Below are 23,218 nucleotides of genomic sequence, written 5' to 3' on the forward strand. Positions count from 1 at the left end.
ACACAATGTGGAAATATTCAAGGGGAATGAATAATTTTTCAATACTATATAAATATATATATATATACACACACACACACACACATTTGCGGCATTTGGCAGACGCCCTTATCCAGAGCGACTTAAAACTGAGCAGGGGAGGGTTTTAGGGCTTTTGCTCAAGGGCCCAGCAGTGGCAGCTTGGTGGTGGTGGGATTTGAACCTATGGTCTTCTGATCCAAAGCCCAATGCCTTAACCACTGAGCTAACACCTCCACCTCCAGTCAGGTCCATAAATATTGGGACATCGACACAATTCTAACATTTATGGCTCTATACACCACCACAATGGATTTGAAATGAAACGAACAAGTTGTGCTTTAACTGCAGACTGTCAGCTTTAATTTGAGGGCATTTACCTCCAAATCCGGTGACCGGTGTAGCAATTACAACAGTTTGCATATGTGCCTTCCACTTTTTAAGGGACCAAAAGTAATGGGCCAGAATAATAATCATGAATCAAACTTTCAATTTTTTAATACTTGGTTGCAAATCCTTTATAGTCAATTACAGCCTGAAGTCTGGAATGCATAGACATCACCATACGCTGGGTTTCATCCCTGGTGATGCTCTACTGCAACTGTCTTCAGTTCCTGCTTGTTCTTGGGGCATTTTCCCTTCAGTTGTGTTTTCAGCAAGTGAAATGAATGCTCAATCGGATCCAGGTCAGGTGATTGACTTGGCCATTGCATAACATTCCACTTTTTTCCCTTAAAAAACTCTTTTGTTGCTTTTGCAGTATGCTTTGGGTCATTGTCCATCTGCACTGTGAAGCGCCTTCCAATGAGTTCTGAAGCATTTGGCTGAATAAGAGCAGATAATACTGCCCAAAACACTTCTGAATTCATTCTGCTGCTTTTGTCAGCAGTCACATCATCAATAAATACAAGAGAACCAGTTCCATTGGCAGCCATACATGCCCACGCCATGACACTACTACAACCATGCTTTACTGATGAGGTGTTATGCTTAGGATCATGAGCAGTTCATTTCCTTCTCCATACGCTTCTCTTCCCATCACTCTGGTACAAGTTGATCTTGGTCTCATCTGTCCATAGGATGTTGTTCCAGAACTGTGGAGGCTTTTTTAGATGTTGTTCGGCAAACTCTAGTCTGACCTTCCTGTTTTTGAGGCTCACCAATGGTTTACATCTTGTGGTGAACCCTCTGTATTCACGCTGGTGAAGTCTTCTCTTGATTGTTGACTTTGACACACATACACCTACCTCCTGGAGAGTGTTCTTGATCTGGACAACTGTTGTGAAGGGTGTTTTCTTCACCAGGAAAAGAATTCTTCAGTCATCCACCACAGTTGTTTTCCATGGTCTTCAGGGTCTTTTGGTGTTGCTGAGCTCACCGGTGCATTAATTCTTTTTAAGAATGTTCCAAACAGTTGTTTTGGCCACGCCTAATGTTTTGCTATATCTCTGATGGGTTTATTTTGTTTTTTCAGTCTAATGATGGCTTGCTTCACTGTTAGTGACGGCGCTTTGGATCTCATCTTGGAGAGTTGACAGCAACAGATTCCAAATGCAAAAAGCACACTTGAAATTAACTCTGGACCCTTTTATCTTCTAATTGTAATTGGTATAATGAGGCAATAACACACACCTAACCATGGAAGAGCTGCAAAGCCAATTGACCCATTACTTTTGGTCCCCTAAAAAGTGGGAGGCACATATGCAAACTGTTGTAATTCCTACACCGGTCACCGGATTTGGATGTAAATGCCCTCAAATTAAAGTTGACAGTCTGCCAATAAAGGTCAACTTGTTCGTTTCATTTCAAATCCATTGTGATGGTGTATAGGGCCAAAAATGTTAGAATTGTGTCGATGTCCCAATATTTATGGACCTGACTGTATATATATATATATATATATATATATATATATATATATATATATATATATATAAAAACACTGAATATCTGAAACATTTTGTTCTCAATGTTGATGTGTTAGAAGCAGGAAAAATAGACGACCGTATGGATTTAAGCAAATATAACAAGCGCTAGATTGTGAGTGTGTGGACGGCTGAGGTTCATTGATGCACGTGGAGAGCGAAGGCTGGTCCGATCCAACAGACAAGCTCCTGTAGCTCAAACTGCTGAAGAAGTTCATGCTGTTAATGTTGTTTTTTGGAGAAAAAGGGGGACCAACACAATATTAGGCAGGTGGTCATAATGTTATGCCTGATCAGTGTATGTGCGTATTTCTTTATTAGGGCCGTCAAAATTAACGGGTTTAAAAAAGTCTTTGCAAAAATGTTAACATTAAAAAATCTTTAACTGGAGTTTATTTTCGTGAATAAATGTTAAATAAATTTAAAAAGGTTTTTTTTATTATTATTTTAAATGAAAAACAGAAATGCATTAATCGCATGTTGAAAACGTTTGTGACGTTAAAATAATTTTAGTTTGTTATTAACGTTAATATATTTATATATATATATATATATATATATATATATATATATATATATATATATATATATATATATATATATATATATATATATATATATATATACACACACACACACACACACACACACACACACACACACACGTTCACAAACTAATGTTGAACTTCTGAACAGAAAGTTATGATTTAAAATCTATAGATTCATAAATGAGGCCAAATAATAAATAAATAAATACATAAATAAAAGATGTGCATGAACACGAGCAAAATAAAAAAATTATAATAACCGCACACGTATATAAAGTCAATTTAATCCCTCAGTGCTGCTCCTGGCTCTGGTTTTAGAGCGTGTGCTGACCTCGGATGAGTAGCGCGTTGCTGACGTTGCCACGTGCGGCCGAAACGGCGGGTCTCGCGTGCTGTTCTTTCTTTTTTTCTCCTCTTCTTCTTCTTCTTCTTCTTCCTCCTCCTCCTCGTTTTCATCCTCTCCATAAACGCTCCTCTCTCTCTGGTGTTTCTTGCAGTGATCCCCGAAGGCTTCCATGTCTGTGAAAACGACGTTACAGACTCTGCAGTGAAACACACACACCGTGTCCTCAGTGTCTCCGAGAAGACCAGAGCTGCTAACGAAAGCACCACAACACACGCTGCACGTGTGTGTGAGGGAATCATGTGACTCCCGGTGAATTTTTTCATGCTGTCTGAGCTCTGAAATGGTCCTGAAGCTTTTGTGGCACGTGGCGCAGGCGTGTCGGCCTTCTCCCGCCTCCACGGCCTGGTGAGAGAGGAGGTGAGCGGCGGTGCGAAACGCCTCGCTGCACTTGTCACATTTGTACGGCCGCTCACCCGTGTGCTTTCTCACGTGTACGATGAGGCCGGACTTCTGCGTGAACTTTTTGCCGCACACGCCGCACTTGAACGGCTTCTCGCCCGTGTGGAGCCGCCGATGGGTCTCCAGGTGCGACCCGCGTCCGAAACACCTGCCGCAATCCGGACACTTGAAGGGCTTCTCACCCACGTGGACGGCCATGTGGCGCACCAGCTGAGACGGCCTAGCGAACGCCTTGGCACACGTGTGCTTCCTGCATCTGTACCTGCTGCGTTCGTGCTTCCTGTCACCGCCACGTGTGCACACGTGGAGAGCCAGATGGGACGGCGTGACAAACGTCTTGCTGCAAGACGGGCACGTGCATGATTTATCTGCTTCTCTTTTACAGAAGCGTCTATCGAAAGGCATGGCGGGGTCAGAGGTCAGACTCGCGACGTGCACCGGCGTCTCACACGCCTCAGATGAAGGAGGTGTCTCACATTCCTGTGCGTCCTCTTGCTTGATACCTCCATCAGAGTGATGCGTCACAACACCTGAGCTTTCGCTTGTCATCTCAGTCAATTTTTTTTTTTTTACAGCTGCATGAGGTAATCAGGATGTTTTTGACTCATGGGTTGAATTAACCGAGGCATGAGGACATTTAAGTCTAACTCTATTAGTGATCACGAGCTCCACAGACTTACAGGTGTCCAGGTGGTGAATCAGAATCCTAAATGTGTCCAGGTGAAGCTGGATGGAATAAATCACACAGCTGTAAAAGATGCAGGTTTCAGATCACAGCTGTGAAAATGTCCTCTGTGATATTGGGTCTGAAATAAATCAGATTGAATTCTGAACAAGCCGACTCACGCGCGCGTACGCACGCACACACACGTACACGCACGCGCACGCACGCAGCATCACTCACTGGCTGCGGTCTGGGCTGTGTCCCAAATCAACCTCCAATTCTTTATATTACCAGGCTGCAGGAACAAAAACGAAAGTAATGCCCCGAGTCCACTACTTCTTCTGTGGTTATGAAACATCACTCACAGCTCAAGAGGAATTTACCGCCCCCTCCTGGACTGCTGTACATTTAACACAGGAGGAGGAAAGGGAGGGTGCTGCTGCCTCTGCGGATGCTGATGCTGAAGATGACGATGCTGATTGTGGTGCTGCTGCTAATGATGATGATGATGATGATGATGATGACTTTGTCTAAATAGATTTTCATCCCAGAGGCAAATTTAAAAACAGTATACAGTTATAGAAAATAAATGGTTTATAATCACACTACCCAGTGTTGAGGGTGATGATGGGTTCCTATCAAGGGTTTTATTTCTTTTCATCATCTCAAGGAGTTTTTTCCCTCACCACAATCACCTCACTTATTAGACAGATTGTAAATCACAATACATATATATAGAAAATATCAAAGTTCCATCAAAGCTTTGGACACACCCACTCTTTTAGTGTTTGTATTATTTTCAACATTGTACGTTAGTACTGAAGACATCCAAACACCTTTCATGGTGCCTGCTTCATCGCAGCATTTAATGGTTTTGGAAACTGCACTTAGGGATACATTTATTGAGATTTTTAATTGGCTTGCCTTAATTTGTGATAATAGACTGTCTTTTCTTAACTGAGTGTTTATCATAATATGGATTTGTACAGAAGAATAATAGGGCTATTGACTCTGTACTCATTCTTTTCTCTGCACAAGACAACCGATGGTCTGAAGCACATTTAGAAGGCAAGAAATGTCACAAATGAACTCAAGGCACGTGTGAGTTGAAAAAACATCAAAGTGTCAAAGTGGAGCTACTTTGGAGAATCTAAAATAGAAAACATTCTGGGTGGTTTAACGTGTTTTAATTTGCTATATAATCCATACGCGTTCTTTCATAGTTTGAATGTCTTCAGAATGAATGTACAATGTTAAAAAAATTATATAAATAAATAAAAAGATATATTATTTCTATAATTTTCTATTAAATTTTTCTTTATGATCTATAACTTAGTCTTTAATAACGATCACTGCATGAACAAAGAGATACACTATTACTATAGTTATTGTTATTAGTAATAGTTCCATGCAGGCTATATATTTTTCTCTGCCTAAAAATAACTGTATTGTTAAAAGGAATGCATTCACAAAGAGCAATAATGATAAAATAGAACGTTTGCGCCAATTTTAATCGCACTAGAATTATAATTACAATATAATCAGAATTACAATATATTACATATTCTTATGATAATGTGGGCGTATTGTTCCAGAGCCTTCAGCCCTCTCAGAGTAAATATTCCCATTAATAACAGTGATTCAGCATTGGATCTGGCTTTCGATTCTCTCTGATCTGATCTAATGGAGGTTTCGTTGCGTGGAAAGTGAAACTCAGAGACGTATTAAAGCCAAACGGAGCTCAGAGGGAGACATTTGACTCCTGAGCACTGCAGACATCACATTCGCTCTCCTCATGGACACCATCAGGACTGTCAGGAGGAGGTAAGTGTTTATTTACTTACATATTATAGGAACCTAATAGCCTTTTTTGTTTATTTCCTTTACATTTTTCTCTGTTTAGGAGCTATTGGTCTGAAAGATTATTTCTGAGATTTATGTAATGTAATCACAAGACACATTTATTTATATATATATATATATATATTTTTTTTTTTTTTTTTTTTTTTTATATAGCAAAGTTCCTATAAGGCAAACACACATTTCTTAAAAACTCGAATTTCTGAATGATCTGATTTAACTGTCGACTTCAGACTGGAACATAACACCAGTATAACTCCATATCTTTAAAAGTCATTTTCACACTAATTTACACTCTATTGTATTTTTTTTATTGTAAATTTTTTCCATCCACTAATACAGTCATTCAACGAGCATGTATATACTGTATATACTGTATATACTGTTATTGTAGTATATGTATATTCTTTTTCATATATTTGCATTTATTTTTATTTCTTTGTTTGTTATTATTATCATTATTATTATTATTATTATTATTATTATTATTATTATTATTATTATTATTATTTGGTTTTATTTCTCTGTTTTTATTTTTGTATATTCTTTTTTATTATTCTTTTTTATATATTTGCATCTATTTTTATTTCTTTGTCTTGCTGCTTATGTAAAACAGAAAGGAAAATCTCTCAAGCACTTCCACCACACCTTCATTCACATGATCATTTTCCAAACTAGAAGGTGCACAAGACAAAGTCGCTGCACCTGCAAGTATTTGTTGAGGCTGAACAATGAAATCTTTTGCAAATTCTTTCCAAATTCTTCCCTTCTTCATTTGCAAGAAGGCTGATGATGAATCAGAGCTTCTCCACATTAAAGCTACAAACTCACTAATAGATCTATTAGGTTTAACTGGATGATGATTTCTTATTGTTTTGTGTTCACAGATAAATATAAAGATGCAGTGATGTCTCTACCACCAACAAACAAAAAGAGAAGTATAAAGTAAGTGATCCGAGAGGTGTGGACAAAAAAAAAGAAGAGTTACAAAACAAAAGACTGTATAGCAGAGTATATCCCGAAGTTGTAAAATTATTTCAGGGTATCATTTTAAAAACACTAAGAAATTGTCTGGATTTTTATTTGTACCCTTCCATTTTCTTAATTTTTAATGATAAATAGGAATGTGGGGCATCTTATTGGTAAAAGACCATTAGAACAGTCCTATGGACTTATCCGGTGGTAGCTGAAGGGATTTCGACAGTTTTTTGCAAGATCAGTGTATTGTTTTAGTTTTCTCACTTTCTTATGCACCTCGGGGGTTTCAGTGTGTGGGGAGTTGCACTGGAGAGATGTAAGTGTTAAAATAGTGCGCCATGCAGTGAGCTAACCTGTTTTTATAAGACATTATGGCTAATGTTAGACATACCGGAGGGATTTACAGTATGGAGGGATTGTGTGTTCATTAAAGAGAGGGTTTAAACCCTAAATGTGCCATGCATTTGGAGGATGGTACATTTTTTAAATATTCACCTCTCCTATGCCCCGACCAAAAACCCTATTAAAAGGACCAAGGGGAATATGTATCATGTAAGCCAAGGTTTGATCCACTGAGTGTCCAGCCACACCAACAAGAGCTTTGTGATAATGAACACCAGGATAATTTTACTGGCAAAATCACACTATTGCATTGAATAGTATGTGTGATTGGTGCAATCTGATCCTCCTTTTCTTTTGGGGGGTTTTAACTCAATAGGTTTTTGCTGCAGTTTCACCACTGCTTGTGACAGTTAATTGTTGAAAGGTAATGTTCAAAACAATTTCAGATTTTTTTTTACCTCGGTGCAGATGGTAAGCAGAATGATGATTCAGCATTTTTTTCAGAGCTTCTAATGGCTGAGTATTTAGTTTCCTATTACATAGTCACTTTCTCAGCCTACCTTCCACTAGAGGAGGGTGCTTCAGGACGGGGCATCCTGGTGCTCTAATAAGAGCAGACATAGTGGTGAAACCTCTGGAAGTGCTATTAAAAGCACAACAGATGGTGCCAGGGTAATGATACTAGACACGGATAGCATTCAGAGCTCTATAATATAAGCAAAACCTCTGCCAGCCATCTGTCAAAAGTTTGGAAACACCTAGTCTTTTATAGTTTTTGATACATGCATGTTCCTTTTGTTTCTATGCAACAAACTTGGTAATGTAAATGTATAAAGAGTTACTCTGAGCAAATCATATATCAATGTATACAATTTAAACTTTAAAATGTTATCTTCATTAAATAGTCCTTCATTAGCATGGATAACAACACATTTTATACACTTTAGGCATCTGGACAGGCAAACATTTATCTAAAACTACTCGTGAACTAAAAATCTAAACTAAACTATTTAACTAAAATCCTCGTCACTCCCAACGAAAACCTCAACATCTTCAGCTCTGCTACCTCCAGCTCCACCTCCTGTCTTTTACTCAATGCCACTGTCTCTAATTTATACAACATCGCAGGTCTCACCACAGTCCTATAAACTTTCCCTTTCATTTTTGCAGATACCCTACTATCACAAATCACTCCTGTCACTCTTCTCCACACACTCCACCCTGCCTGCACTCTTTTCTTCAATTCTCTAACACACTCTCCATTACTTTGCACTGCTGACCCCAGGTACCTGATTTCCTCCACCTTCTCCAGCTCTTCTCCCTGCAACCGCATCACTCCACTGACCTCCCTCTCATTCACACACATGTATTCTGTCTTACTCCTACTGAGTTTCATTCCCCTTCTCTTCAGCGCATATCTCCACCTCTCCAGGCTCTTCTCAACCTGCTCTCTACTCTCACCACAAATCACAATATCATCTGCAAACATCATAGTCCAGGGAGACTCCTTTCTGACCTCGTCTGTCAACCTGTCCATCACCACTGCAAACAGGAAAGGGCTCAGGGCCGATCCTTGATGCAGTCCAACCTTCACCCTGAACCAGTCTGTCGTACCTACTGCACACTTCACTGCTGTCACACTGTCCTCATACATGTCATGCACCAACCTCACATACTTCTCTGACACACCTGACGTCCTCATACAATACCACAACTCCTCTCTTGGCACTCTGTCGTACGCTTTCTCTAAATCCACAAACACACAATGCAACTCCTTCTGTCCTTCTCTATACTTCTCCATCAACATTCTCAAAGCAAATAAGGCATCTGTGGTGCCCTTCCTTGGCATGAAACCATACTGTTGCTCACAGATGATCACCTCTTCTCTCAGCCTGGCTTCCACTACTCTTTCCCATAACTTCATGGTGTGACTGATCAACTTAATTCCCCTGTAGTTACTGCAGGTCTGCACATCTCCTTTATGCTCCTTGGCTTTCGCCACATCCCTTTTAACCTGCTTCCGCATCTCCTTGTACTCCTGCCTACTTTTCTCATCACTCTGTCGATCCCAATTCTGTTTTGCCAACCTCTTTCTCCTTATGCTCTCCTGCACTTCCACATTCCACCACCACGTCTCCTTGTCTTCCTTTCTATTTCCAGATGTCACACCAAGTACTTTTCTAGCTGCCTCCCTCATCACTCCTGCAGTAGTTGCCCAATCATCCAACACCTCCTTAACACCACTGATCCTCTCTCTGACCTCTTTAATGAACCTCACACTACACTCTTCCTCCTTCAGTTTCCACCATCTTATTCTTCTTTCAGTCCTCACTCTCCTCCTCTTCTTCTTCGCCTCCAAAACAATCCTACAGACCACCATCCGATGCTGTCTAGCTACACTGTCCCCTGCCAACACCTTACAGTCTCCAATCTCCTTCAGGTTGCATCTCCTGCATAGCACATAGTCCACCTGTGTGCACCTTCCTCCACTCTTATACGTCACCCTATGATCCTCCTTTTTCTTAAAATAAGTGTTCACCACTGCCATTTCCATCCTTTTAGCAAAATCTACCACTATTTGCCCTTCCACATTCCTCTCCTTAAAACCATACCTACCCATCACCTCCTCGTCACCTCTGTTCCTTCACCTACATGCCCATTAAAGTCTGCCCCAATTACCAACCGTTCTTTCCTAGGTACACCATCTACCACGTCATCTAATTCACTCCAGAATCTTTCCTTCTCCTCCATCTCACAGCCAACTTGTGGAGCATAGGCACTGATGACATTTATCATCATCCCTTCAACCTCCACCTTCACGATCATCAGAAACTCTCTTCACCTCCACTACACTTTTACTGTACTCTTCCTTCAGAATCACCCCTACACCATTTCTCTTTCCATTCTCATTTGTGATCCGCATATTTGATTTGGCACATGTTTTACGCTGGATGCCCTTCCTAACGCAACCCTCCCCATTTACCCGGGCTTGGGACCGGCACTAAGAATGCACTGGCTTGTGCCTCCCTAATGGCTGGGTTGCCTTTTACCTAGCCTGTTGTATATAAACAAAAGGACATGCATGTGTCTCAAAAACTATCAATGACTACGTGTTTCCAAACTTTTCCAATCCCAGTAAGTCTCAGGTAAATCAATAGTTCATTATCATGAGATTATATTTCTTAATTTGTATGCTTCAGATATTTCTGTACATAGTGCCTGATCATAAATTCATGTTAAAAGACAAGTGTTAAAAAAAAAACGTTCACCATGCTGGCAGGGCTGCTTGTGATATTGTGAAATCCTTAGACAGAACAAAGTTTCACTGAAAGCCATAATTTAACACTTTATAATAACAACATATAAAATCAAATTCAGGAAGATAAATAGGAAACACAAATAGAAAATAAAGTTATATGAAACACATTCAGCACATACACAACCACACAATTATTTTTAAAGAGTAGGCATTGAATCATAAGACCAAATGTAGTGCCAGCCCAGGGGAGTGCCATTCACATGAGTGAGCAGTTGGATTTTTTGATTGGATTGTACCTACACCACTTGAATAATGTGAGGTTGCACTAGAAAATAAAATGGCTCATCAGAAGAATGAGAGGAACACATTGCTGGTGCACATGGTTCATGGTTAGCAGAAGCGGAACTGCATTTCTCCAAAGGTTTCAATGATGCTTGTGGCACAAAAACTATAAAGGAACAAACCACGAGGCTTTGTACTGTCGCTGAAATTCAAGCTGATCAAACACAAAAATGGGTGGTATAAAGGAGAAGTTAAATCATTTTGGAGAGGGTGCCATGTGGTAGTCTTTAAGAGAAACGTCCAGCCTAGATTTGACAAAAATTCCATTGGCATATGGAGTTATATGTTTTTTGGATTACTTCATAATTAATAAGAACTTTTTTTTTTTTTTTTTACCAAATACAGAAATAAATATATATATATATATATATATATATATATATATATATATATATATATATATATATATATATATATATTTTTTTTTTTTTACTTTAGTATCACTTTACTGATGTGTTTTTCTTTTTTTAAAGCTATGTGTACAGGTTTAAAACAATGTTTTCATTGACATACTATTTTTAAAAGCAAAACTAATTCTAATGTGCTCCTATAAAGAAATGCATTTGGAGCCACAGCGCCACCATTTACCGACTACTTGAAGGAAATTCTCAGACGCTATCCTGATGGAGGACAGATTCTGAAGGTAAGAATTCACTTTATGCATAACTGTCACACAGCAATATATATGAGACTATGTCACTCGATTTACCCCATACCCCTTTACATGTGTATATCTGAACAGTATCTCACAAAAGTAAATACACCCCTCACACTCTAGCAACCATTTTAGTATCTTCTCAAGGGACAATATTATAGAAATGAATCTTGGATATATTTTGGAGTAGTCAATGTGCAGCTTGTACAGCAGTAAATAATTGTATATAAGTTTAAATTTTATGGTATTGTCCCTTGAGAAGTGTGTACTCACTTTTCTGAGATACTGTATCATTACATCACAATCCTTTATAAATAATTTTGCATGCTTTTTAATAATTCATCACAATTTTTTTTCCTTTTTTTTTAATGATTTTTCTAAAATGCAAAAACAATATTTATTTTATTTGCCTTTATTTCAGCTTCATAACTTTATTTGTTTGGAGAATTTTCAGATTAATTCTCCAAACTTAATTCACTACATAATCATCAGATTCTGTGTATTTCTAGTGCAATTCTGGTATTATTTAAAGTCATAATCCTTTACAATTAAAATACCTCTTTAATTCTTTACATCTTCATAACCCTAACCAGTGTTGGGCAATAACGCATTACTGTAACGGTGTTGCTTTTGACAGTAACTAATACTGTAACGCGTTACTTTTTAAAATAAAGTAACTTCATTACCGTTACCGTATGGTGCGTTACCGTTACTTTTTTAAATGAATGAATTTGGGCTGAAGTGTAGACTACAGTCTAACCTGTTTACAGCAGCCACGCATTGTAGGATTGGTGGATGAACCACTGTAAACACGAAGAAGATGCACTGTGGGCGTGTCTCTATTTATTCAGGTCTGTGCGGCAGTAAAAGCGAGTCGAGGCGAGAGCAAGACGAGTTTCTCAAAGTGGAAATATGACCATTATTTCACTTTAGTTAAATATAAAGACAAAAACTTGTGAGTGTAATGCAAGCTTTGTCTTTCTGGTTCGAAGCTCGTATCTACTGTGATAGCAGCACCTCCAGAAACTCCATGCCTTGACAAAGCTAGAAGCTAACCCGGTGTTCTGCTGTACATTGTTGATAGTTTTCATACTTAAGCTGTGAAAGGAACATTTTTAAGAGCTCAACACAACAGCTTTTATGATGCAGAAGCTACTTTAGTTTTTGATTGTGAATATATTATTCAGCTTGTTTTGTTATTTATTTCAGAAATGCTTGTGATATATTCAGTTTGTGCTGCTCTGACTTAAATAAAATAGTGTTTAAAAATGACTTTATGTTTAAGTCAGTTTAGTGTTTGTAGATCATAACGCATACAAGGGCATTAATGGGAACATTAAAGAACGTTCTTTAAAAAAGTAACTAAAAAGTTACTTTTAACAGTAACGCATTACTTTTTGGTGTAAATAATCAACAAAGTAACTAAGTTACTTTTGAATGAAGTAACGAGTAACTGTAACTAGTTACTATTTTTTAGTAACGAGCACAGCACTGACCCCAACATCCTTGTAATCATTGGTAATAAGTTCATACTTCTTTCAATTGCTTTATATTGCTGTTATAATGTCAACATCATTTGTACTTGCTTTATACTTCATTTGTTCTTCTTTATAACCATTTATAGCCCACAACATAATATATTCATTCAACATATTTATTTCCATAAGCTTTATACTCACAATTGTTCACAAGTGTTTTTACATTTGTTATCTTCTAAACAGACGTGCCTATTTATGTTAATAAAATTATTCTGTTATTTAACAGGAGTTGATACAGAACGCAGATGATGCCGGAGCATCAAAAACTGTGTTCGTCCATGATGAGAGAAGATATGGCACAGACAGTGTATGGACCCAGGCACTGGGAAAGTATCAAGGTACTTATATCAGTATTTATGAAACAAACCTTTAAAGTCATGGCAATTAGCTACTGTTAATCAAAATCCTTTGATCCTTACAGCAAATTATGTAATAAAACGTAATAAGGTGAAAACAGGTACAAATAGTAGTGGCGAAATAAAAAAATAAAAAAAGTAAGCAGCAAAATATTAAATCATGCTATACAAAGCTTTTGAATCCTAAAAACAGATTACAAAGAGCATTACTTTTGCATAAGTTTATGAATAGCAGACATGTTTTAAGTGTTAGTTCAATCAGTAGCTTGAGACTCAGATCAGGAGAGTGTACACCAACCAGCAGTTTGTGCTACAGGAGCTTGTCGGTTGGATCGGACCACACGGACCAGCCTTTGCTCCCCATCAATGAGCCTTGGCCACCCATTATCCTGTCGCTGCTTCAGCACTGTTCCTTCCTTGAATCACTTATGATTGATACTGTCCACTGCAGACCAGGAACAGCACACAAGAGCTGCAATTTTGGAGATGCCCTGACCCAGTTATCTAGCCATCACCCAGTTATCCTGCCCTGACCCAGTTATCGACCCAGTTATCTAGCCAACTCGCTCAAATCCTTAAACTTGCCCATTTTTCCTGCTTTTAACACATGAACATTGAGGACAAAATGTTTACACGCTGCCTAAATTATCCCACCCACTAACAGGTGCCATGATGAAGAGATGATCAGTGTTATTCACTTACCGCTTATATTGTTATAAGATCATAATGTTATGCCTGGTTGGTGTATGCATGGTCTGGGAGTTGCAGTATGTAGAGACCATATTTAAAGGTCCAGGGGTTTCTAGAATCTAAAATGGATCGCAGCTGACATAGATATGACACAAGCCCCCACCTGCACATCATTGATATGTGTGTTTCTATACCTGTTTACTGCAATAGAACCACTTATTTACACTTCCTTATCCAGGTTGAATTACATTTATCTCATTTATACAACTGAGCAGCTGAAGGTTAAGAAGTCCAACAACTTTCCATTCAGAAGTCCATCCTCTTAACGCTACTATCCACTGCTGGTAAATTTGTAGGATTGGGGTTCTACAGGAAAAAGATACTCTGGGCTTATTTGCCCCACAGCATGACCTGTTTCTGATCTAATACTGAAGGAGCAGGAAGTTTTTAGAAATTGTCCCACCTGTTGGTTAGCTCTCTTCACTTGTCTATAATTCTGAGAGTTGAGGTTGATAGATATCAAGATACCATTTTGATCTAAGATATCAAACACATTGGTAACCTAAAACTTTGCTCTGGTGAAGGCTAAGAAAAAGGAATCAGACACAGGGATTAGAAAAAAGAAAAAAAAAGTTGAAGATAACCAGAATCAGTGTATTGTATTACCTTGAGACTCAGGATAGTCAATGACGAAGTATATTGACTAAAATGTTGCAGAATAGGAAGAGAAAGAAGCTTTCCTAAAAGAAGTATACAGTGCACATTGGTTTAAGCACATCCAGAACATAGGAAGATTATCGACTGGGTGTTGGAAAAGATGCTTTGCCTGGAATACCTCTTTCCAAGCAGGCCGCAGGTGGATTGAGTGGCTGGGTGACCTGTGCCCATAGCCCGTTGTGTCCAAGTACAAAGTCGGTTGTTGTGTTGTGCTTGGACATACAGTTTGCCTCTAGAACATGTGCTAGGAACTTGCTCTTTTGGTACTTGGCACAGCAAATGGTTTAGCTCCCATTCTACGACTCCAAAAAAGTAGGTATATAGTAAAATGAAGGAGGGGCCATCTGCTATGTAGTCCACATCATGTATATCAGCCTTTAGATTCTTGGATCTACGTGAGTAGTTAAGCAGGGGATTGTAAATCTGAATGTGGCAAAGAAGTGGGACAAGCATGCTTGATATGGTTTTAATCTTTCTGCAGAACGTAAGTATTCCAGTTTCTTGAGATCAATGAAAATGATGAAAGGGTGCTTTGCCTTTTCTTAAAAGTGTTGCCACTCCTTCAGTTTGCTTGAGAATCAGGCCATGGGACTGTCTTTGGGCTTCTCCCTAAATCATTGTGACAATATTGCCCCATACCGTTTTCCGAGGTATTTACTCCTGCTAGAAATGGTTTCAACAGCTCAGGGTATTTGAGAATTGGGGTCCAAGTAAGGATAGTCTTTGGCTGCCGAAAGCCTTGACTAGCAGCGAGTGTCAATGTTAAGGTCTTGCAGTTACCCTACAAGGTTGACATAAAAGTCAAGGTTGCCCAGTCATAATACATCTGATAACTGATAAATTGAATTTAAAGTTTGAAAACATAATTGATATTTGTGAATTATTTACTGTCCCTACAATAGGCTCATTTACCATGGCTTAAATTTTTGGCTGGGTCACTGTTACCCTATCTGAGCTCATAATGTATCCTAAAACATAAATATTTTGCCAGTGTGAAAAATGTGAAATTAAAAACTTTCTCTGTGAATGGTATCATGGTAATTGTGGTCCCTGAGATAATAAATTACTTAGTAAACAATGTAAACAAGGTTTGAGTATCTGGCAGAATAAATTTCAGTAATATGCACAAAAGCCCTATTCGGACGGGACTAGTTTTACAGGGGGGTCATTAGAGAAATTTCTGTTTCACAGACGTACTTTGTGATTTTAATCTCGTCCAAATCTGCCATGTCTGTCTTTTTCTTACATGACCTCTGTAAAAATTCCAGAGCAAATTACCTACTGTTTTTCAGCAAACTCGGCGGTCCTCTGAGAAATCTAATCCCGCCCGAATGCGATTGCCGAAAATGTTTTTTCCAAAACGCGTTTTTTTGTGTGTACTGTCTACTGTACTAACCCTAGCACACCGGTATTTAAGTTTCTGCTTTCTGCGCACCAATAATGGATGTAAATGTGTTTGCTACCCTGTGAAGAAATACAACATTTTTTTATAAAAAATAATTTGATGCAACCATCGGTCATATGACCATATGCAATCCACGCATCCTGGACATTTGGTCTTGTGCAATGCCCACATGTAAAACACAGACACGCCTACCTCCGTAATAAACACGGAGATGTTAGTCCCGTCCGAATCCATACATGAAATGACAGACGGCGGCTGAAAAAGATTCTAACTCAAACTTTGTTTGGAAAACTAGTCCTGTCCGAATAGGGCTAAAGATAAATCTCGCAAATATGTTTCTTAGAACATTTCTAAAAAGCCCATACACCTTGACTAGGTAATCATTGTGGCTGATAGCGGTAATGAAGAGTTTGAGAATTCCGGCCATGGTAACAGCAGTCTTGAGTTGCTCAAAGGCCTGACTTGCAGTTGGGACATGGAGGGGGTCTAACATATCCCAGATTAAGGGCATGTCAATTCGATCATATATAGCGGATGCAGTACACAGTAAAATGAGACATTTCTCCAAAACCTTTGTGCTACATAAAACAACATAGAGCTACATACAAAACACAAAGCTAAGGATTAAAGTAAGTTATTCTAGCCACATAAAGTGCATCATGTACAACCTATTGCAAACAGTGAAAGACAAAACGCAGTGCAAACAGACAATACAATACAGTGCAGGACAAATACAAAAAAACACAAAATAGCATGCAACCAGTGTACTTCTGTATACTATGCTATACAGTACAATGTGCAAAAAAGTGTGTACTACACATACACAAAAATTTGTGCAAAACAGTAATTGATTGAAAACAATTATCTAACTAAGAGCCTGTTGAAATGATTCCATCCAATTTACATTTGTCACTCATTTTAGTATTTAAGGACACCCAAGACTTTAGCTCAGGGCCAGATTATTTTACCGGCTTCATAGCCCCTGAGAATATTCTTGGCACCCTGCCTGCTCTGGTTCCTGTTCCTACTCCTTCTCTACCCCTTTTCTGCTCTGCTTTGGTTTTGACTTTGGACTTGTTTTTGGTTTGTGTTTTTACTCTGTCTTAATTATTCTGTTTGCCGGCTCTTTTGGACTGTATTTTTAAATCTGGTTTAGTTTTTGCCTGCATCACCCTGTTTGCCTGTGTTTAAACCCTGGACTGTTTTTTGGACTTAGTTTTTTGCCTTTGCCCCTTTGATCTGCTTACTATTTTATTAAAGCCTGTTTTCTCCTGAATCCTATCACAACTTGCATTTGGGTCCTCACCCATTTACCTAGTCACCCGCATTTTCTGACAGAATAATCTGGCCATGCACCGTGTCCTTTAAGATTCCTGACAGACACAACCCCTGGTCAGTCAGGACCCCTTTCACAACTCTGCCTTTGGGGAAAAAAGATGAAAGAGTACATCTAAACTGTAAATACATTACATTATGTGCTGAAATCTTGCTAAAAGACTTCTTTTAGGTATTTTATTGCATAGCCTACCAAACCCAACACAACGTAATGCCCTCATTAAGTCCATTCTAGTTGCCTGAGGTGTATAACATTATTTTAAAGAAGGCTCTATTGAGAGTAATGAGTGCAAAGCTGCATTTGAGTGGTGTGATTTTTACCTCTGGGCTCCTTCAGCTCCAGCCTCCATTCACAAATTGGCACTCAGCCATGCCCCTGCTGCCACAAACACCTACCGGCTCAGGCCTGGGAGCCATTCTAACTTCGGCCTCCCCTTTTTTACAGCCGGGTCTGCCTTTCTTGAGCCAGTAGCAAATTCTCCAGTGTAGTTAAACCAAAGTGAGGAGTTTTGCTTTCAGGTCAAGAATTCATTTTTGCTGGAGGAAGGGCAATTTTTATAAAAGAAATCAAGCACTCCATGCAGCTTACAGCTGTATAACAAATTTAAAAGAGGAAAATCCCATGGTGGTCTGTGTGACCTTTCACACTGCATACCAAAGGGGCTCGTGCCACTTAGACTAGTTCCATGCATCCTTGTGAACAAACTTCTGAATTATAATTTTTAGGGTTAAATTAAATTGCTCTGCTAAGTTGTCTGTCTGCAGACAATAAGCACTAGTACAGATTGATATATTCCCCAAAAATGTATAAAGTTTGTGTAGTGTTTGTGACATGAATGCTGTGCCATGACTGGCCAGGATCTCTTTCGGAATCCCACCCTAGAGATTGCATGGAAATGATGCTTAAAATTATTGCAGGACCCATCCAGACATTCCCCTCAATAGATGCTGAAAGCAGAGCCAATTAATTCCTAAAATAACCACTAACCACTGCCTCGATTCTAAAATCTTTTCCCCAGATCAAACATAGAGGCCACTAGCAGATATTTGTGAATATCCCCACCTTTACCTATCATGCAGTATTCAAAGCCTCACACTGAAACAAGCTTTGGTGGATGGTGATATAATCACAGCCAGAATACACCCACTTGAAAACTCACACGTATGCGGTACATTCTAGTTTGATTGGGGCATCCTGTGCTGCGTCAGGGATCCAAACCATGGCCCCCAACTCTATTGCGAGGAATTGGTCCAGGATATGCCTAGGTTTCTCACAGCACCTGCAGCCAGCCTAGGCTTCCCGCACCTGTGCTGTCAGAATCACCCACCTGTGGAGAAGACACTGGGAGATTAGAAGGGGGAGAGGGAGGGCAAGAAGCCTGTTGACAGGTGATTGATTTCTTTGAGATTGAGGTATGGGGATGGAAGGAGAATAGGAAGAGACAGTGGAGTGTTCAACAGCCCCTGATACGCTGATAGATGGTCTCCGAGTAGTTTGACCTCCTTATCCAATTACTCAAGCAGCGTCAACAACGCTTTGGGAACGATTTGACGTTGTCCACGCTCCGAATCAAATGTGTAATCAGTCCATTGGAAAACTATAGAATGCACATGAAGTGAAACCGGTGCTATTTTCTGTTTGTTCATTAAGCGCTCTATGTTTGTATGTGTCTTTAGTAAGTGGTAAATGTCAGAAAAAATATAAAAATGAAAATAAAAGTGACTAAGAAATTAAGCATTCCCTTCATGTGCTGCTTGTCTGGAAGCAAAGCATGCTAGGTCGGTCCCAGGGAAATCTGCTGTGCAGATTGTGTTTCTGAGGAAGCCCTCGGAGACAACCCCTCACCCAGCCCCCTTCAAGGAGCTTTTAGAGGTAGTGACCCATGCCAAAGCATGTTTGAAAAAGATAACAAAAATGTATTAAATAAACAAACAAACAAACAAACAAATAAATAAATAAATTAATTAATTAATTAATTAATAGCCGGCCAGTCAACAGCAGTCTCACCTCAACCCACATCACTGCCTTCACTTTAGGGTCTGCCGATTCTTTTTTTTTTTTTTTTTTTTTTTTTTTTTTACCTTCACTGAGGTGTCGTGGTCTTGTCGAAGCCTTATTTGGCCTGCCCCTTAAAAAAAAAGTATGTTTATGGGAGGATCCACCAGGTTGTAGAGATGCTGGCTAGCTATCTCTACCTGAGTGTGGCATCATCCCTAAAAGCCCCGGCACTGCCCACCAAGTCCCTTCAAACTACCTAAGTGCTGGTGGGCAAGACTGATGCCTCACCAGGTCCACCCGCAGGCTGTTTGACCACAATGGCTGACAAGTCTGAGGACTGTCACCTTCAATTGAGGAGCTTCGGCCAAAACATCCTGATACAGGACCATCTGGGGACTCCCCCAGGAAGGGGCAGTGCACATCTCAGTATACGGTGCCCTCCCCTTGATGGGTCCTGCGAGTTTCCACCCTGGTTCAACAGTGTGTGCCCCACTCTGGTGAAGCCCGAGCAGGCTCTGTGTACAGTGGTGTTTTAGAGCCCGAGGGCTCTTTCTGTGGGACAATCCACTCCGTACTCTGAGGTGGTGGATCAAATTTGTAAGAGATTTTACAAAGCTCAGGTTGACTTGCTTTCCATGACAGCCCCTTTAGGGCTGGATGCCTTGGTATGCCGAGGCCACGCCTGTAGCCCCAAGGTGACCAGGCAGGCCATGGTTTGCGGACCTAGTAGCCCTTCTCAAACACCACCCCTGGGAGATTCCTCTCAGGAGGAATCTTCTCTCTCAGGCATGGTTGGTTCCGTTCTGGAATTCCTTCAGGAACAGTTTGCCAAATGTTTGGCTTCTTCCACTCCTAAAGGCTGTGTGTCTGCCATTGTGGCCTACCATGGCCCCCATGTGCCTTTTATAGCCTCTTGGCCAATGGACTGATCACACATGGGATTCAGAGTGTGGACAATGGAAGCGCTCCCAAAGTGTTGTTGACACAGCGTCTTTTTCTCTCAGGGAACCAGGGTTACATACGTAACCTAGAGACATTTAAAATTTGCATTCTAGAATTCTTTTCAGCTCACTAAGATTGACTATTCCTGTTTGACCTTGCATATTACATTTACATTATGACATTTAGCAGATGTCCTTATGTAGAGTGACTTACAAATAAGATGTTTTATGATTAAGGACCAAATAGTGGCAGCTTGGTTGTGCTGGGATTTGAACTTTTGATCTTCCAATCCAGAGTCCAATGTCTTAACCACTTGTTCACAGAAAGTTTACAGATTTGGTCCTGTTTCTCACTGCATATCACAAAGTCTCATTCTGAAGAGACACTGGGAACAAACTAATTTTAATTGTTTAACAGATCAAAATAACAAAAAATATATATTTTTAACATCGTTTAGACCTCAACTTCAATAGGAACAATTTAACTTTGACCAGTTCTAATTTAATTTACATTTCATTTTTCTTTTGGTAGGACCGGCTCTCTATGCATTCAATGATGCAGACTTTACTGAGGACGACTGGGTAGGGATTCAGAGAGCAGGGCGAAGCATCAAGCATGACGATCCAACCAAAGTGGGGAGATTCGGGATCGGCTTTAATTCTGTTTACCATGTTACAGGTGAAGATGTTTTCAAAAAACTACCAATATTTAAACAAGTGTAAAATCCAACTACTGGAATTTAAATCAGGAAAATTATACAAAAAAATCCAAACATAACATGTATACTAAATCATTTTTATATTAATCAAAGTTTTCTATGATTGCTATATGTCTATAACATCATACAGCATTCTAGGTATCCTAGCAAGCAAGCAAATTAACCATGAAGTATTTTAACTGTAGAAGCATAGTTTACGTAGTTAACTAGAAAGATAAATGTATAGTTTTTGACAGAAAATTCCATGCATTTTATGACTCATTTATTTATAATGCTATTAATTGGATGAACTACATACTACCTAAATTCTTGAGAAACACAATTAGGATTATGTGGAAAATAGATTTAAAAATTATATTTTCCTTAATAAATGAGTTTGTAATACTCAGTGATTCTTATTTCTTACAGATTTGCCGTGTGTATTTAGCTCCAAACACCTTGCCATTTTTGACCCCCAAAAGCTGATGTTTGATGATGAACGTGAGGGCTACCGCTGGTCCCTGGATGATGAAGAGGACAGAAAACACATTTTGAAATTCAAAGATCAATTCAAACCTTTTCAGGATATTATTAATCTAGTCTTTAATGGTTCTTGTACTTGGGACAAAATCATCAACGAGCACTATTTTAAAGGAACACTCTTTCGGTTTCCTTTGCGTGATGAGGCCTCAGAGATTTCTGACAATTTATATGACTCCAAGAAGGCTACCCAACTTTTTGACAGCTTCATTCCAGATGCAGACATTAGCGTTTTATTTCTGAGATCAGTCTCATCCATTTCTTTGTTGCATATTGATTCAAATGGCAGTGTTACAATTAGGATGAAAGTTTCTACATCATCACCAACCAGCCCTCTTCAGCAGACTGACGATTTCAGAGGAAACTATGTGCAAGGCAAGACTAGCTTTAAGACAGTGTCCTGCAGTTCACCAGGTCAAGATGAAACAACCACCAAATGGCTTGTGACAGCCTGTCGGCTAGCAGAAGGACACGTCCCTGACATTGACAAACTGGCTGACAAACTGAGTTTTTACCCTCAGGTTGATGTAGCATTTCATTGTGATGAAGATGGGGCAGGTAGCAGTGGAAGGCTAAGCTGCTTTTTGCCACTTCCAAACAATGAAACAAACAGGACAGGACTTCCCATTCATATTAACGCATGCTTTGGCCTTACAGACAACCGAAGGTACATCAAGTGGCAGGAAGAGGATCAGAAGAATGATGAATCAGCAGAGTGGAATGAGTTGCTAATGAAGGAGGTTCTTCCTCATGTATATCTCAAAATACTCCAAGATAGTGTGAAACTATCAAAAAAGTCAGTACTTCCTGTAAGTGCTGTATACAAACTCTGGCCTAATCTGAAAGAGACACAACACAGCCCTCGATGGCATAAAGTTGCAGTAGACCTTTTTCAACAATTGTTTCCAAATCAAGAAATCTTTTCCTTAGCGAAAAATGAGAACAAATGGGTGGCTGCTTCAGAAGCTGTTTTCCCAGCGGATACTGACACTGATATAATGTCTGCAGTTTTCCACTTATTGATTGAAGAAGGAGAAAACCTTGTGACTGTGCCAGAACATGTTCTACTCAGCATAAAGGAAACCTTTCCAAACCCTGACAGTCTGGAATGGGTGACACCAAGTTTTGTTAGATCTGTGCTCCACAGAAATAACATTAAATCAGTTGCTAAGGATAAGAAACTGTCGATCTTGGAGTATGTGCTCAGTGATGGAAGGTATGAAGAATTAAATGGTCTGCAGCTTTTGCCACTTAGTGATGGAAGTTTCAGGGCGTTTACAAACCAAGAGGAGGACACTGTTTTGATTGACAATGAGAAGTTCTCACGGTAAGCTCTCATATGGCTCTTGTTTATTTTATACTCATTTGTTGTGAATTGTCAACATAATATATACTAATATATATATACAATATATATACACTCTTCTATGTCTAGGGTTTTGCTGCCTTTTTGCAAAGACAGATTTCTGCCTGAAGATCTGAACAGTTCCACGGTCCATCATCTGAGGCACATAGCCATGACAAGTATGGAAATTATTGTGTTTTTTGCAGATTGTATAAAATGGTTTATGGACATTCTGATCATAGTAGCATATTAACCATT

The 23,218-nt window shown here is 39.3% G+C and overlaps 1 protein-coding gene across 1 annotated transcript in view; it reads left to right on the forward strand.

Moving 5' to 3' along the window:
- Window positions 1–5,755: 5,755 nt before the first annotated feature.
- LOC124380994 (sacsin-like) overlaps window positions 5,756–23,218 on the forward strand; it is a 28,885-nt gene continuing 11,422 nt past the window's right edge. Inside the window, 6 exon segments of the mRNA XM_046842364.1 lie at window positions 5,756–5,784; window positions 11,297–11,384; window positions 13,161–13,272; window positions 20,910–21,056; window positions 21,505–22,942; window positions 23,051–23,139. Coding sequence (XP_046698320.1) covers window positions 5,756–5,784; window positions 11,297–11,384; window positions 13,161–13,272; window positions 20,910–21,056; window positions 21,505–22,942; window positions 23,051–23,139 — 1,903 coding nt within the window.

The sequence above is a fragment of the Silurus meridionalis genome, chromosome 3, assembly GCF_014805685.1.
Source record: "Silurus meridionalis isolate SWU-2019-XX chromosome 3, ASM1480568v1, whole genome shotgun sequence".
In the NCBI taxonomy this organism is placed as follows: domain Eukaryota; kingdom Metazoa; phylum Chordata; class Actinopteri; order Siluriformes; family Siluridae; genus Silurus; species Silurus meridionalis.